At 43.6% G+C, this 17,837-nt stretch overlaps 1 protein-coding gene across 8 annotated transcripts in view; it reads left to right on the top strand.

Moving 5' to 3' along the window:
• Positions 1–17,837, top strand: part of RAPGEF1 (Rap guanine nucleotide exchange factor 1) — a 151,991-nt gene that overhangs the window by 70,621 nt on the left and 63,533 nt on the right. For all 8 annotated transcript variants that reach the window (XM_075905548.2, XM_075905547.2, XM_075905550.2 and 5 more), the window contains exons 4-7: positions 2,226–2,382; positions 12,176–12,264; positions 12,665–12,817; positions 14,571–14,694. In XM_075905548.2, the coding sequence (XP_075761663.2) occupies positions 2,226–2,382; positions 12,176–12,264; positions 12,665–12,817; positions 14,571–14,694 (523 nt within the window). The remainder of the gene's footprint in view (positions 1–2,225; positions 2,383–12,175; positions 12,265–12,664; positions 12,818–14,570; positions 14,695–17,837) is intronic.

Here is a 17,837-nt window from a genome sequence, read left to right as displayed (position 1 = left end):
TGGAGCCATCGTGTAGACTAAGGTGTTCCTACTGTTCCTGGCTATTAGGAAGGGTCAGGAGAAAATGGATAAAGAGCACAGTGGCAGCTGAGGTAAAGGAGTAGCATATTAAATGTAGTTTGTAAAGCTACAGAGACCAGTAGCTGTTGAGTACAGAGTATTGGTCAGGTTTTCTGAGACTCAGAGTTCATTTGGCTGTTATCAAGTTTCCCACGGCCACTGAATTCCTAACAAGCACCTGCTTTTGCTTAATCAAATAAAAAAAGCACCGTAACTTATGTGAAGAGTTCATGTTAAATGTCAGAGAGTATCTTTAGGATAGAAAATGTCATCTTTGTGTAGTTAATCGCTTTCTGATTCATGTCTCCCCAGGCATGTGTTGAACAAGTTTACCTTATTGAGGCAATTAAAATACAGAATGTGTCTTGGAAAACAAATATTTTGAGCTGTCCTCTCAACCCCAGGCAGCTAGCTGAGTTCTGGGAGCTGGATGTCAGAATCTAGTCTTTCAGCAGGGAGCTTCCATCAGTATGAGCTCTGGTCACGTCTTTTTTTCACTGAGTAATGAGCTCCTCCTGTAGACAGAGTATTAAGGCAGGAATCCTGTAAGCAAGTTCTAGCAAGTCTAGCCCCTTTCAGTGAGGATTTTGCATTCTCATTAAACAATGTATTTTCATGCTGTACCTACATATCTTACTCCTTTTCAGTAATGGCAAGGCACAAATGGAGATTTTAATCTTCAGTGCCCCTCAAAAAAGTTGTGCGAGGATGGGTTGTTGTGTAAGAAAGCCATCCAATTGTTGTTGAATTCCTTTTTGGCTTTCAGGGTAGTATTTGCATCACGGAAAAAAAAGTAATTACATCTAGTACAAAGTGGGCTTTTCAATTACTGCCTTCTCAGAAGGAAGTGGATTGAAGATTAATGGTAAAGAAATCAAAGCCTTGGAAAGAGTCGGGAGGGACCTATTTAGAAAATATCTACTTTCAAGATAACGTCTCTTGAAATGACACAGAATACTGACAAGTGCCATACTTCTGAAAAATGTACTCTCCATTCTTTGCAGTCCTTCCTTTGGGTATGTCTACTGCTATACGACAAGTCGAATTAAGCTATGCAACTTGAGCTATGTCAATTGCGTAGCTTAAGTTGAAATAGCTTAATTCGGCTTTTAGCGCTGTTCATACAGCAGGAAGTCAAAGGAAGAACACTCTAACCTTCGACTTCCCTTACCCCTCATAAAATGAGGGTTACAGGAGTCGGAGTAAGAAGTCCTCCAGCTTGCCATTATTTTGAAATAATGGCTTGCAGTGTGGACACGCTTTATTTTGGAATAATGCTGCTGTGTAGACATATAGCCTTTGAAGTTTTACAATAGTTCATTGCCCACCGACAGCTTCTGCAAACCTGATTCACCCAAGGAATCTCATTGAAGTTAATGGGCTTGATTCTCCCCTTGATAAACATCATTCTTTACATCTTTGGAGACACATCAGGAGAATCAGGCAATTGGGAATACTTATGTGAATCAGGGTTGCAGGATCACCTCTCTCTCTTGTCCTGATATATCTTGAAAACATCTGTCCTATTTGTGATGAAGCTCCAAATTAACATGTTTGTTAAAAATGAGTATTAGGTCTTTATTGGAATATCATCAACTGTCAGCATATCTTGTTTATAGGCAAAATTGACATTTTCAGAGATGGTAGAGCAAAGCTTTTGTTAAAATTTTTAGTTCTTTTTCCCAAGAATCATTTTCTTCAGAACAATGGCTTTAGTGCAGTTCTACATTTTAAAAAGCCAGGACTTAAATTCACTTAGAGTATTCAGGCCCAAATTGTTGTGCCCCGTGTTGGAAGAACACTTTTCATAAGGAAATGGCGTTTAGTTCCACATTTGCAAGGATTAAGATCGGTGAGAAATGTATTCTCAAAACTATGAATACATACCTTTAATACCTTTGTTTCAACTGCTACTTGAGAATTAGTATTGTGACTGCTGCAAAAGTAAAATCCATGTCTCATTTTCATCCTACTTAATTCCCTTTTCTGGATTTTGTGTTTAACAGAAGAATAATTCAGATAGCAAAAGGGTAAAAATTACACTGCGCCCTAACACACAGTATTTGTTTAAAAATAAACTGTGGGACCTGCAATAATTTCTCTATTGAGATAAATGTTTCATATTTTCATTTTATCATCTCTTCAACTAATTTTTTTCCCTACAGTTCTGCCATCTCTTCCTGCTACAGCCGGGTATACCAGAGTCTGGGAAATCTGATTCGTTGGTCTGATCAGGTGATGCTGGAGGGGGTGAATTCGGAAGACAAGGAAATGGTGACAACAGTGAAGGGTGTCATAAAAGCTGTTCTGGATGGAGTAAAGGTATGAAATGCTAGTTACTGCTCTACTGAGTATAAGATATGCATCTTTTCTAAAAGATTTATTTGGAGGATAAAGACAGCAGTTTTTAGTAGCATGTAAAACACAAATATCCTGTTGACAGGAATAAAGTCTTATCTTTGAAATCTACTAATGCATCAATGAGATTGCCTTATCAGATAAATTCTTTAAGGATCAGCACAAATAGTTAGTGTGCCAGTGCATACTGATGGACTGCCAGAAGCAACGAACCTTTATTGTATTATGTTTTTAGTGAGCCTTCCCTGTTCTAAATGCAGCTTACAGGTTGGAGTTCACATATTATCTGTCTAGACAAAGGGCAATGGAAATGTTTCCCATTAATGCTCAAGGAGAATCAAAGATGCCAACCTCCACCTTTTGGCAAGGTATGAATCAGTAATAGGATGCTACAATTCCTTATCATTGGGGGCTGGTGACCGGAGCCTGACTGCAGTCCATTGTTTTGGAGGTTTGTTTTGCATAAGCACTGGAAAGTTTACCTGAACTGTCTGCATCCCCTCTGTGACCTCCTTGGAATACTCCTCCTCCTATCTTCCTGGAAATGCTACTAGTTTACCTCCCAACAAATTTTGATTATCCATGTTTCTCCTTACCATCTCCCAGGCCTTTTTCCACCTTTGATGATGTTGTGTAGCCCAGTTACTCTAGCAGTGTCTCTGCTGGATCTTACCCCCGTGAATTAAATGTTTGTGCACACTGTAGATTTTCTTAATTGGATACTTGATGTTCAGGGTCTTTTATCAAAGGCCCCAGGAACTAGCAGAGAAGCTGTCATATATGTTGGAACTGTATTTTGAAAGGCAGGAATTAATTGAAATGCAGAAAGAGGGAATTAAGCCTCTTATGCCAAACTGAATCAGACCTCTAAGTTCTGTTTACAGGATCAAGGACTGAGATACATTTGGTGGAGGTACATTTGGGGTAGGTTTTTATTCCAGCTGATCCACTTAACTCATTCTTATTTCCTTAGAAAATCATATAATAATAATAATAATAATAATTAATGATGATGATACTTAATAATATATGTAGCTCTTATATAGTGCTTTTCATCGGTAGGTCTCAAAGCACTTTACAAAAGAGATCACTATCACCCCCTTTTACAGAAGAGGAAACTAAGGCACAGAGAAGGGCAGTAATTTGCCCATTTCACCCAGCAGGCCAGTGGCAGAGTCCGGAATAGAACCAAGTCTCCCTTGTTCCCATCCAGTGGCCTGTCTGTTGGGTCTCTCTGCCATCTTTTTATTGTACTCAAACTTGGCTTAATTTCTGTGGCTTGAAACTCTGAAAGTGAATTGCATCTCTTGGGCTTTGGTCCTTGCCAGAAGGGTTGGCGTGCTGTTCTGGTATCCCTCTTTCATGTCATGCACTTTAATTAGTAAAAATAATCCTATTAGTTCTGAAGGCTTTTAAAGTTATTTGTTTGAAACAAAATATTCCCATCATCCAGAGAAGTCACATTTCCAGGATTGTTCTGTATGATATACCCTTAAACATAGGCACTAAATATCAGCTAAAATGTGTTTAATTCTGAGAGCGGGATCAGAGGGGGAAAGATAGGGCATAGAAATGTAGGAACACTGTCTCAGCTGGTATAAATTCAGACCTCCCTTGACTTTAATTTGCATGGTGGCACTTTGAGTCTCCTCAGGATCTTCTACATAGTATCCAAACAACCCAACAAATAGGGGATGCAGCAAAACACTGCTGTGACGTTGTTTAGATCTGTATAGTCCTGTGTAGACTCTTAGTATATGTGTGTATGTAACTAAGTGTATGACCAGACTTGTCCTGTGCAGAACCATGCATAGAAATACCAATTTGGTTTTCATTTTAAACCATTACCTTAAATATCTGGTATCTGTATTCTTGGCTAGAAAGCAGACATGGTTTCAATGTAAGTGATGTGACAGTATCTCTTACTGTGTGGGAAGTGGAGAGTTATTTTAGAAGAGCCAAGTTTTTGGTATCTAGAAGCAGGAAGTAAGAAATGGGTCACTTCTGTACTACTGCCCAGAATGATTTCTGTAACATTAATAAAATCTCCATCGAATCCCAGTTCTACATTTTAGTACTTACTTCCTCCTCTGTTCTCAGTATTGTGCATGAGTTAGCTAGCTGCCCTTTTGTATTGCTATTTGTTGTGTTCATCTCAGGTTTGGTTATTTATAACAATGAAAATTCCCTTTTATGACTACAGCATTCAAAAAAAATCCATCTCATTTTGGAATTTCCAGTTGGCCGAAGTAGCACAAAGATAGCAGAAATTACAGGTGATAAAAGCTGACAAGGGCCTTTTTATAGTCAGTAAGCGCTGGCTGGATGTGCATCTGGTCCAGTTGCTTAGCCATATGAATGATGCGTGTCTCTGAGGTCTCTTGCTCTTGTTTTAGTGGATGCAGGGGAGGAGAATGGAAAACTGATGAATTTTGGTAATGTTTTCAAAATTCAAAGCATCAATGATTAGTTTCAAAGGGAGGGGTTTTAATGTTTGACTGAAGTTTTCTCATAAGGATATGGGAGATGATGGGATCCTCAAGCGTAGAGTTGGATGAATAACTGATTTTTCACTTTGGTCACAATTCCAAAAAATATTTCAATTTTGAGTTGACTCAAATCTGAAATGCTTTCAGAATTTTTGGTGACTTGAAAAAGTTTGTCTGAAGTGGGGATTTGATCCTGAGGACAACTATAGGCTGGATCAATGGGCAACAATTGATCCTACAAGGGTAAATTTATACTAGACTCGATAAATCGACTTCCCAGTGCTCTCCTCTTGACTCCAGTACTCCTCTGGAATGAGAACAGTAAGCGGAGCTTAAGACACAGTTGTAAGCAAACGTAAATGTGTCAACTTCAGCTACGTTACTCACATAGCTGAAGTTGCATACTTAGGTTGAAGACCTGCAGATTAGGTATCTGCCCTAATCACATGACTAAAGTTTATGATGAGTAGCAGCAGTGTCAGCGTCATTACCATGTTATTGTCTTCCTTCTCTTCTGGCCATTTTGTCAATGTCTGAAAGTATGTGTGTCAAATTTGTGAATGGGTTGACCAAAACCACCTCTCTCCCATTCTTCCCCCTCCTCCACCACAAATAACTGTTCTGAAAAATTTCATCCAGCTCCGTTCAAGTATGCATTCATTTGGGATTTGGAAATAACAGCACAACAGAGCTGTTCCAAAGTGTTACTCGTATGCCAGGTCAGTGCATGTGACAAGAAGTCCGAAATATTCTTAGCAGTGCTTTAAAGCACCAGTTTAGATTGTTTCCCCCAATATTATCTCTAAGTTCCCATTTGCCAGAGAGGCTCGTCTCTTGTTATGAAGCAGAGAAAAGGGAAAATTGACTAAGCATGTTAACTTTAAGCCTCCAGAGATTGTCAGCATTAGGGCAGCAGTTGCCAGTGGCACAAAATTTATCATTCAAGTCAAGTTGGTTGGGTTTATTAAACACAGTAGAGAAGAGGAAAAGAGGAAACTCACCAGCAGATTTACCTTCACTGTGCCAAGAGCTTCTTAGGCATATTTCAGCTTTTGGTTTAACTACCATTCATTTCATTTAGTTTCTTTTATACATTATGTGGAGTCATTGATCTTGCTCATGAATGCCTGATAATCTGACAAAGAGCCTGCTCCAAAGTACATTGAAGTCTGTTGGAGTCTTTCCAGTGACTTTGTCGGCCATTGGATCTGGACCAGAATGTATAAAGGCGGCAGTACAGTGAGTCACCACTCAGTCTTGATCGTAAGTTGGTATATGTAATGCCAGCTGCAGCACAATCCCTTTGCCAACTCACTGTTACTAGGAATAATGAATGTGATGATGTCACTGCGTGGTTCTCAAAAATCCTAGAACTTGTGGACTGAAAATCCTTTTTAGGATCCCAGTTTCCAAAATCCCATGAATGTTTTTCCTCGTGCTTCCGTACAAATGTTAAAAGGAACTGCAAAATGAAAATGAAAACTTGAGTTCATTTTGTATTTCTCTGCGTATTATCCCCAGGGCCTGGGTTGTAGGCAGGCACTCAGCACAGAAATAAGTTTTAAGTAGTACATTTTTAATTCTTTTCCTCCTTTGTAAGATTCCCTCTTGCATTGTAGATTTGTGGTACTTGTCTGGGATATCCCAGAATGGCACTTTCTTAAGAGAAACAGGAAGTGCCAGAGGATTTCACAGCCTGAGGGGAATCAAGTTTTTTAAAGGTTAGTTAAAACTTGTGCTATGTGCCCCCACTTAGCAGATGTTCAACGGAGAGATTTGAGATTAATTCAACATTCACGGCTTTGCAGTTCCTTTATTTCTGAGGGTATTGGATTATTACAGCTTTCGTACAGTGTCTCCAGTGTACATCTGAGAGTGTAATTTACAGATACAGTCATAAGCCCTGAAGCCCTGTTACTACCCAGTTCAAATTATTAAAACTCTGACAGACATGGCCTGCCCTGGTTGAGCACAAGGGCCTGTCGGGGAATGAGTTAACCGTGGCCAGAGTGATTTCTTTAATCTTGGACTTTATTTTTCATCCTTGTCAGACATGAGCTTTGCACTTGCCTATGAACTCTACTCACTGCAGGGGTTCTCCTTCCATCTGTCCCAGATAGGAACAGCTTTGTAGCACCAGCCATGTTGAGCACTCAAGCACTCATGCCCTATTTGCTTCTGCATAGTATTTTATTAATGTAGACTAGAAGATTTACCTGACATTGCTCGGGTCCTTGACTCAATTAATTAAATTAATAACTATAATTGTAATTATAAAATAACAAACTCAAAACTCTGGTCATCTGAAGAAGTGGGATGTGCCCACGAAAGCTCATGATACCATCTACATGTTTTGTTAGTCTATAAAGTGCTACCAGACCACTGGTTGTTTTTTAAATTTATCCTGTACAGACTAACTCGGCTACCCCCTGAAGGTCAATTAATTTTGTTTTTTAGAAAATAAAATGTACGTGCTTCATTTAACTCATTGCTCTGAGATGGGGCTGGGATGAGGGGTTCGATAGGCAGGCTGCCCTAGAAAGAGAGGATTACCCCAGCGCTCTCACTGCAGCAACCTGGGGCCAGTTGAGAAGTGCCTCTCCGTTCCTGTGGCCATTGCAGCTCCACCTGGCACAACCAAGGGAGGGGTGCATGTCTCCTAGCTCCAGCAGGTCCTTTCTCATCTACCCCCTGTGCTCCCCAGCCAGAAGAGGAATGCAGCAATCTGGACACTTCCCTCACTCCCTGATGAAGGAGAACAGCCAGCAATGTTCCCATATGAATTGGGAAGGAGAGAAGTTTCAGCTGTCTAAAGGGCACCTGGAGGGTGGACGGCTCAGGGCTCAGCAGCCTATGGAGGGGGAGGTGCTTTTCCCTTTTTGCCTGCCAGGTGATTCTGTCTCTTTTCTGATGGTTTATGCATCCCCATACACGGCTCACTGAACCATGGCGAGCCCCGCTCGCCAGCCGCGCTGTCCGGCGATCTGCGCATGCACAGATCGCCCGAACCCAGCTCTTCTGGATTCCAATCTACTCTCCACGGGCGAGTAGATTGTATTATTTGTCAAGCCCTGGCCATACAAATTTGGCAGGGGGGAATCTTTATGCATACACTAGCAAACCCTTCCCTTGCTTTAAGTTATGATCAGGGGATGGTATATACTAAACTTGGTGGTCCTAGCTCTTACCAGTTAGGAGGAGTTCTTGAACAGACAGACATAGGCTTGCTTACTCACAGACAGACAAACTCTCTCAAATATATAGTAGATGTGGCTCTCCAGGGCTGGCATCTGTAAAGCTGGGTGTTTTGCTCTACTCTTGACTGGTGTACGCAAGGTGGATTGGTTTTGAGCACAAACCCGGCCAGGCACATAAACATCATCCCCAATGCCAAAACAAGTCTGCTATGGGTATGTGTTTTGTTGAAATAGGCTTCAGCCTACTTTTCGTTAATAGGATGGTGATGATGTTGTTGTAATCATGTTTATTCATGTCTTATGAAGCATTGAACATTGTTTCCTAACTCATCAGATTTGGATGTGCAATTGTTAGCTGATTGTCAGGTTGTTTAAAAAAATTAGTACTTTGCAGCTTCTTTTGAATAACATGCAGGGGGAGCCACTATAATCTGAAAGCACTGGTAGCTATCCAGTCTGATTGGACCAGGGGATGTTGATCTTTGAGCAACAGATCTATTTGTTTGCTTCAAACCTCCATAAAATGTGTTCTCCACTATAATGGCATTGTTGGAGCATGAGTGATTGTTTTGACTGCTGGCAGACTTGTAGTTCGGATTATTGTGCCCTTATCTCTTTATCCACAGTCTTATCAGCAGGGCTCGACAAAGTATTGAATCTACTTGCCCGTGGTGAGTAGATTTCAGCCGGGTGCCCTGTTCATTTGCGGCACGCGCATGTGGGTCTTGCGCATGCGCAGTGCGGAGCTGACGAGCGGCTTTCGCTGCCGTTCATCAAGCCCTGCATATCAGTTATAGTCAAATACAGTACAGAAGTTGTCTTTATGCAGATTTAACTCAGAAAGTGGAAGCAAATCGTATAGAAAACAAAATTATACATTTTTGGTAATTACATATCTATATTTATAAAACTTAAAACAATTAAATTCTTTTATTGGTTAACCAAAGTGAGGTCCTATACAGGCAGTCCCCGAGTTACGCGGATCCGACTTATGTCGGATCCGCAGTTACGAACGGGGCTTTTCTCGCTCCGGAGGACGGGAGCGGCAGGACGCCCAGATGCGCCGCGGTCCGCCGCCCCTGTCCTCCAGGGTGAGAAAAGCTGCTCCCCGTCTCCCTGGTCTGCAGGGAGATGGGGAGCAAAGCCTTGGAGCACGCCCGCAGCGGGACAGCCGCGGTGCGCCTGGGCTGTCCCGCTGCGGGCGTGCTCCAAGGCTTTGCTCCCCGACTCCCTGGTCTGACCAGCAGACCAAGGAGATGGGGAGCAAAGCCTTGGAGCACGCCAGCAGTGGGACAGCCGCGGCACGCCTGGACTGTCCCACTGCCCGCGTGCTCTGCGGCTTTGCTCCGCGTATCCCAGGTCAGCAGACCAGGGAGACGGAGCAAAGCCGTGGAGGACTTGGGCGGTCCCGCCACCCCGTCTCCCTGGTCTGCTGGGGGGGGGGGGTGCAGCTAGTGTTCCCCCCCCCCCCAGCAGACCAGGCTTTTCTTGCCTACCCCTGGGGTAGAGCAGCTGGGGGCTGCCGGGTTTGTCCCGCAGCGCCGCTCCGGGCCAACCCGGCAGCACCCCAGCTGCTCTGCCCCAGGCTTCCTGGAATCAGCAGCTGATCAGTTTCAGCAGCAGCTGACTTGGCGACGCCTGGGTTTCTTCAGTTGAAACTGTATGTAAGTCAGAACTGGCGTCCAGATTCAGCCGCGGTTGAAACTGATCAGTTTCAGCAGTGGCTGACGCCAGTTCCGACTTACATACAGATTCAACTGAAGAACGAACCTACAGTCCCTATCTTGTACGTAACCCGGGGACTGCCTGTACTCAACTTTATTCACAGGGCATATTATGTTATTGGACAGGCTTACTTACATTTCAGGTTGGTAAAATTGATAATATGGCTTACTGAACACCTTTATTTGTAGTCTAGATTAGTCACTAGTGTAAGCAAAGTTGCCTTAAAGTCTTATGTCAACAAAGTTATTGGGTCATCTCCTTTGAGGTGCTAATAATCTTCAAACTATGATTCAGAGCTCTTAGGAAGGAGCCTAGGTTATTTCCCACTAAATGGAGTTATTTCAAGATTACTTCACTACATATGAATGTATTATTCTTTCTGAGTTAAGCTTTTATTTTGAGTAGATTCCTACAACCCAAGGCCAGAAGGAATGATTATGATCATTGTGACTTAAACAATGTAATTCACTACAGGCAGTCCCCGACTTACGTGGATCCGACTTATGTCGGATCCCTAGATACGAACAGGGCTTTTCTCGCCGCCAAGGACTTGGGCGGCGGACCGCCCAGACGCGCTGCGGTCCCGCCGCCCGCGTCCTCCGTGGCGAGAAAAGCCGCTCCGCGTCTCCCTGGTCTGCTGGGGGGGCCCCCCCCCCAGCAGACCAGGGAGACGCGGAGCAAAGCCGCGGCAAGAAAAGCCGCTCCGCGTCTCCCTGGTCTGCTGGGGGCCCCCCAGCAGACCAGGGCGACGTGGAGCGGCTTTTCTCGCCGCGGAGGACGTGGGCGGCGGGACCGCCCGGGTCCTCCGCGGCGAGAAAAGCCTGGTCTGCTGGGGGGGGCACTAGCTGCGCGCCCCCTCTCCCCCCAGCAGACCAGGGACCAACCCGGCAGCACCCCAGCTGCTCTGTCCCAGGTGTCCAGACTCAGCCGCTGTTGAAAGTGATCAGCAGCTGATTCCGGGAAGCCTGGGGCAGAGCAGCTCTGCCCCGGGCTTCCTGGAATCAGCCGCTGATCAGTTTCAGCAGCAGCTAACTTGGGGACGCCTGGGGTAGAGCAGCTGGGGTGCTGCCGGGTTGGTCCCTGCAGCGCCGAGGTGCGGCGCTGTGGGGACCTACCCGGCAGCGCCCCAGCTGCTCTGTCCCAGGCGTCCAGATTCAGCCGCTGTTGAAACGAATCAGCGGCTGATTCCAGGAAGCCCGGAGCAGAGCAGCTTTGCCTCAGGCTTCCTGTAGTCAGCCGCTGGTCAGTTTCAACAGCGGCTGAATCTGGACACCAGTTCCAACTTACATACAAATTCAACTTAAGAACAAACCTACAGTCCCTATCTTGTACGTAACCTGGGGACTGCCTGTATTTTTTTTCTTTTCCCTTCTCCTTCTCCCCCTGCGCCTTCCCTTATTTATTCTTGGATCTGGACTTTTAATACTCCAGTCATATAAAGTGGGTTAAGCCCATGAAAGCTCATGATACCATCTACATGTTTTGTTGGTCTTTAAGGTGCTGCTAGAATATTTGTTATGATCATCTAGTCACTTCTGAACTTCTATATAACTCACATCTGAGGACTTCCCCAAAATAATTGCTAGAGCCTGTCTTTGAGGAAAACATCCAATCTTGATTTAAAATTTCTCTGTGATGGAGGATAGAGGTGATTGTGAATAGTGCATTGCACTGTACCAGTTTGGGTATCTCCACAGGATTTCTTGTCTAAGACCTCCAGTTATTAGCAAACCCTTTTGTTATGCCTGGTTTTTGGAGGCAGTAGAGTGACTTCTATTTCTCTGGCAAGGAACAAAATGGGCATCTGGGCTTTTAGGCTCAACTTTCTTTCTTTTGAAGTGTTTTCACTAGAAATAAGAGGAATCTCCAGTGTTGGTGTGGTGAATGATGTCATTAGTAAAGTCCATTCCAACTGAAAAGATGAGAAGCAATAAAAGTTAGAGGCCGTGAAGATGGCATACCCAGTCCTGGAGTCCCACTTGTAACTCTGGTTGTGAAGGGTCTCTGAAATTAGGATAAAAATGTCTTAAGTAGGAACTAAATCCAGAAGGTCCTTGCTAAGTCCCACTGCTTACTAGTGAGATTCAGTGCAAAGTCCTATATTTTACAAGTTAGCAAAATAAACACAAAAAAGGCTTATGCATCATAGAATGCATTGTATTAATTTCTTTGGATCACTGCTGTTTTCTTTAGCTAGTTGTAATATTTCATAGTATGCTAGTGTTACAATATGTGAAGATTTGGTGCTCTTGAGATCTTTCTACAAGTTGTTCTGACAGCTTTCTCGGGGGAGCAGAAAGATTGCTGCTATTGTGCTACATTTTGCTGTTTTTTGCCTTTATGTAGGAGCTGGTCAGACTCTCAGTCGAGAAGAAGGAACATCCATCTCCCACAAGCCCAGTTAAGCCCAGTTTACCAGTATGTAAATCCGACAGGTAGGTCAATGACAAATGGTTGTTTGACGCCTTAAAAGACACACACACATCCCTGTCTGTGTGTGAGTTTTTCTTTGTTCATGGTAGCTGAATACTTTAGGACCAGGATCTGGCACATTTCCTCACTCTGGAAAGCACCATACTCCTCCAAGAGTTCTTCTGATTACAGTGGGTTACTTGAGGAGCAAGGAACAACCAGTGTGAGGAAAGATGCTGAAATCTGGCAACAAGAAGTCATCTGGCTGCTGCTGTGCATGTTACATTGTGGAAGCCTATGAAATTTTGCTGTGAGAAAGTATTTTTTGCCTTTCAGTGTTACTTCTTATAAATGTGTATTTTAAAGCATATGTGTAAATCACATGCAGGTAGTGTTCTACAAATTGTGGTTTATGCTTTGCAGTCCCTCAGAGCTTCCCCTGACGGACAGAGAGATGGAGATTCTCAATAAGACAACTAGTATGTCTCAGTCTGCCGACGTACTGACCGACTCAATGGATGAAGAGATTGCCCCTCCCAAGCCCCCTCTACCTTGCATTCGTGTGGCAGAAAACAGGTAATCCTGACATGCAGCCTGCCTCTTGTATAACAGTCATGCCCATTCTCACTACTGTATACAACCTTATTACATTAGCCCCCCAATGTAACCTGTACATGAGAGAAATCCTTCTGTTTGTTATAGATGTCCCCTTGTTGTAACTACAGCCCTTACCGTTGTAAACTCTTTCTCTGCCATGTTGCATTTCCTGCCCTTCAGGGTGAATTCTCTGAATAACATTGAGTCCCTGAAAAATGTCTCTCCCTTCCTGCAGGACAGGAAGGATTTTAAAAATCCTGGATGGTGTGCTTCATATGGTTTACGTTTTCCAAATGGAAAACTGGTGGCTGCTGTGGCTAAAGAAACTTCAGAGGTCTTTGTGTAAGATGTGAAGCCAGAATTGCCTATTGGCAAAGTCTGAGAGTCAAGATTCCTGGGATCTGTTTCCAACTTGGCCACTGGTTTGTTGTCTGTTTTGAGCAAGTCCCTTTATTTGTGCCTTTCTTTCCCCATGTATAATTTTAGGCTAACACTTCCTTTGGGAAGATACTTGGAAGAAAATGTGTACTATATAGTCTTATTGAAAAGTACACAAAGGCCCTGGAGAATGACATTTTCCTGTGATGTTTTAGTTATATGCGTATGGGACTTGATCAGTTCTCATCAAAACCAAAGGGAGTCTTTTTGTTCATTTCAAGGGTAATTTTAGCAGCATTCTGAAAATATCATGGGTAGACTATGTAGCCATTACAAAGTATCGTAATTTATTGGAACTAAGCAAAGGATAATCCGGGATCTCATGACAAGAAAGATTTAATTTGCTGTGCACATTTTAAGGGGTTCAGCAGGCAATGTGTGTTTATAGGCACTGGAAGAGAATGTAGGTGGCCAGAGATCATGAGGCAGAAAAAGAAGAATTTGGGTGGACAATATATTATCCTAGTTGAATCAGAATGACTGGATGGACTGTTAATCTGCAAAGAGATTAGCAGAGGATCATACCAAATGGGCCACCTTAGTTGAAAACTTCCAGGAATGGAGATGCCACATATAAAGAAGAATCTACACGCAGTTAGTTGCACATTGTTTAGCACATTAAGAAACTGGTGAAAGGGATTTAAACTGTGTAAAAGTCATTTTTAACTGTGTGTCCTTCCTCTTTCTAAATAGTAACCACAAAAAAGTTTCTACACTCTATTCTGAGAAGGAGGAAAAACCTCTAGGCTTCAGCATGTGCATATGGTGTGTGCATGTTATATGATTGACCACTATAACACCGCTGCTAGTTGGTGGTGTGAAAATGTACCTCATGTGGTTACTTAGAAACATGAGGGTCTTCTGCTATTGAAGTCTGTGGGTGGCAGTGACAATTGCAATTCTGAATTATAATGGAATATATGAAAAGCCGTGGTATATTCCAGGAAGAGAATGTGTGCGTGCTTATGGCACCATGCAGCTTGAGCATCAGCTGACTTCTATATCAGTGGTATTAGAAGCAACTTCTGAACATAGAGTGAGATCAGTCCCATATATTGTGATAAAACCACTTCAGTGTTATAAGAGGTAGGCATTTCCCAGCATTATACTGGTGCCAGTGCAAAAATATAGGGCCCTTTCAGTATAGACAGTACAGAGCAGGGATGACCATCTACCTAATGTGGTGAGTCAGATATAATCCTGACCCCTAGAGCCTCAATGCAGCTTTTTTATAATGAAGTATTTGAAGTATCTGAACTTTTTTTTTTTTTTTTTTTTTTTTTTGGTCTTGCAGCCCTCCTCCAGCATTGCCCCCTAAGAAAAGGCAGTCTGCACCTTCTCCTACCAGAGTGGCAGTAGTGGCACCTATGAGTCGAGCCACCAGTGGATCTAGTTTACCTATTGGAATCAACAGACAGGTAATGGCATTAACTCTTAAAAAATATGAGAATCGTATCCTGAAATGCAATGGTGGAAGCTGAAAGAAACACTGCAGCACCCAGACCACTACCTCTTTTGCCAAATAACCCTTGTTTTAGAATCATAATTAGAGTTAAAAAAGAGGCCTCAGGAGATCATGTAGTCCAACCACACTCAAAGCAGGACCACCCCAACTAAAATATCCCAGCCAGGGCTTGTCAAACCAGGCCTTAAAAACCTTTAAAGATGGAGATTCCACCACCTCCCTAAGTAACCCATTCCATTGCTTCACTACCTTCCCAGTTAAATAGTTTTTTTGTTGATATCCAACCTAGACCTCCCCCACTGCAAGGTGAGATCCTTGTTCTGTCAATTGCCACCACTGAGAATAGCCTGGCTCCATCCTCTTTGGAACCCCCCTTCAGGTAGTTGAAGGCTACTATCAAATTCCTCCCTCATTCTTCTCTTCTGCAGATTAAATACACTCATTTCTCTCAGCCGCTCCTGATAAGTCATGTGTCCCAGCCCCCGATTATTTTCATTTCCCTCCGCTGAACTTTCTCCAGTTTGTCCATATCCTTTCTTTTTCTTCACTCAGTGCACAGTCAACCTGTGGAACTTGTTGCCAGAGGATGTTGTGAAGACCAGAACTTTAATAGGGTCCAAAAAAAAAAAGCTAGATAAATTCATGGATGTTGGGTCCATCAATGGCTACTAGCCAGGATGGGTAGGAATTGTGTCCTTAGCTTCTGTTTGTCTGGATGACAGGAAAGGGATCACGTAATGATTACTTGTGTTCACTCTCTCTGGGGCACCTGGCACTGGCCACTGTCAGCAGACTGGCTACTAGGCTAGATGGCCCTTTGGTCTGACCCAGTATGGCCATTCTTATGTTCTCTCTGTAGTGGAGGGCCCAAAGCTGGATGCAGTACTCCAGATGTGGCCTCACCAGTGCCAAACAGAGGGGAATAATCACTTCCCTCAGTCTGTTGGCAATGTTTCTACTAATACAACCCAATATGTCTTGCTTGGCAACAGGGACATGCTGTTGACTTATATCCAGCTTCTTGTCCACTGTAATCCCCAGGTCCTTCACTACAGAACAGCCACTTAGCCAGTTAGTCCCCAGCCAGTAGCAGTGCATGGGATTCTTCCATCCTCAGTGCAGGATTCTGCACTTGTCCTTGTTGAGCCTCATTAGATTTCTTTTGGGCCAATTCTCCAATTGGTCAGTCACTCTGGACCCTATTCCTACCCTCCAGCGTATCTACCTCTCCCCTCAGCTTAGTGTCATCCATGAACTTGCTGAGGGTTTTCTGTCCATCTTATAGTCCATTCCTCCAAGTCTTACTACTTTAACTTGCTGGCAAGAATAGTGTGGGAGAATGTACAAGAAATTTTGTTAAGGTCAAGATCTATCACGTACACTGCTTTCCCCACATCTACAGAGCCAGTTATCCCATCCTTGAAGGCAATTAGGATGGCCAGGCATAACTTGCCCTTGGTGAACCCATGTCGGCTGTTCCTGATCATCTTCCTTTCCTCCAAATGTTCCAAAATAGACTCCTTGGGGATCTATTCTGTGATTTATTTTTTTCCCAGGGACAGAGGTGAGACTGATCAAGAGCTCCCTGGAGTCTCCTTCTTCCTTTTTTAAAGATGGGCACTATATTTGCCTTTTTCCAGTGGTCTGGGACCTCCCTCAGTCGCCATGAGTTTTCATAGATGATGGCCAATGACACTGCTGTCACATCAGCCAACTCTTTCAGCACTTTCAGATGTGTTGGATCCAGCTCCATGGACTTGTGCAAGTCCAGCTTTTCTAAAAAAAAATCCTTAGTCTGCTCTTTCACAACTGAGGGCTGCTCACCTCCTCCCATGCTGTGCTGCCCAGTGCAGCAGCCTGGGAGTTGACCTCGTCCATGAAGACCAAGGGTTGAGGGGGAGAGAAACATTGAGTACTTCAGCTTTTTCCACATCATCTGTCAGTAAGATGACTTCCCCATTCAATAAGGGTCCTGCGCTTTTCCTGACCTCCTTGTTGCTAACATACCTGTAGAATTCCTTCTTATTCATCCCTTGCTAACTTGCAACTCCAGTTGGCCTGCGACCTTCCTGATTATACCTCTTCATTCTTGAGTAATATTTTTATATTCCTCCCTAGTCATCTATCCAAGTTTCCACTTCTTGTAAGCTTCCTTATTGTGTTTAAGATTGACACAGATTTCTGTTAAACCAAGTTGGTCATCTGACCTATTTTTGAAGAACTCTGTTGGAATGGACATATGGTTCGTGCAGCACGTTGGGGAGCTCAAAACGTCATATGCAGGCATCTTAAAATACATTTAACCTAAAGAGAGGGGTTTAAACAGTTGTGTTCTGTCCATTAATGGGCTTGGCATGGGTAAAATAGCTGAATAGTAGGGAAATTAGAAAAATGATGGAATTACATGGGTTGTTTGTTTGCCTTCCCATAACTATTATTTGTCATTGGTACAGCGCTAAAATATATGCCTGCTGGAGGGGGGAGGGGTATTGCTGTCCCTAAATGCCTGCTGTCCCTGTGCTTTGGGACAGGGAGGTTGGAACCCTCCTCCCTCCCCAGTGCTCTGGGGCCTGGGAGGCTGGGGTGTATACTTGCTTGCTTAGGGTTACCAGGTGTCCGGTATTGACCCGGACAGTCCGGTATTTTCGCCTCCTCTCCAGTAAAAAAAAAAAAAAAAATTCAGAAAATATCAGACACCTAAATTGTCCAGTATTTTCTGGGGGTTTTTTCCCCTTCCAGGAGGCGAAAATACCGGACACCTGGCAACCCTACGACACACTCAGCAACAGGGCCCCCAGACCTCCTGTTTACCTGGTTCAGCAGGGAAGCTCCCTTCTGGCTCAACCAAGAAAACAAGATGGCCACCAGCAAAAAGCCTAAAGACCTCAGCAAGGGGAATCAATGCCTTCCCTGGGTCTTAGTGCTCAACTACTCTTCTTCCTAGCCCTATTCGGACTCTGCATGCACTTGAAGGGCCATGCTGTTGTAATGCTGTTTTGCTTTATTTATTTATTTATTTATTTATTTATTTGCTTAATGACTTTCAACAATTTTAGTCTTCCCCCCTTGTTTTCCCCTCAACAGAATTTTTTCCTC

The sequence above is a fragment of the Pelodiscus sinensis genome, chromosome 23, assembly GCF_052426305.1.
Source record: "Pelodiscus sinensis isolate ZL-2025 chromosome 23, ASM5242630v1, whole genome shotgun sequence".
Lineage (NCBI taxonomy): Eukaryota > Metazoa > Chordata > Testudines > Trionychidae > Pelodiscus > Pelodiscus sinensis.
Note: the sequence above shows the minus strand (reverse complement) of the source record. Positions and strands in the feature narration are given on the sequence as shown.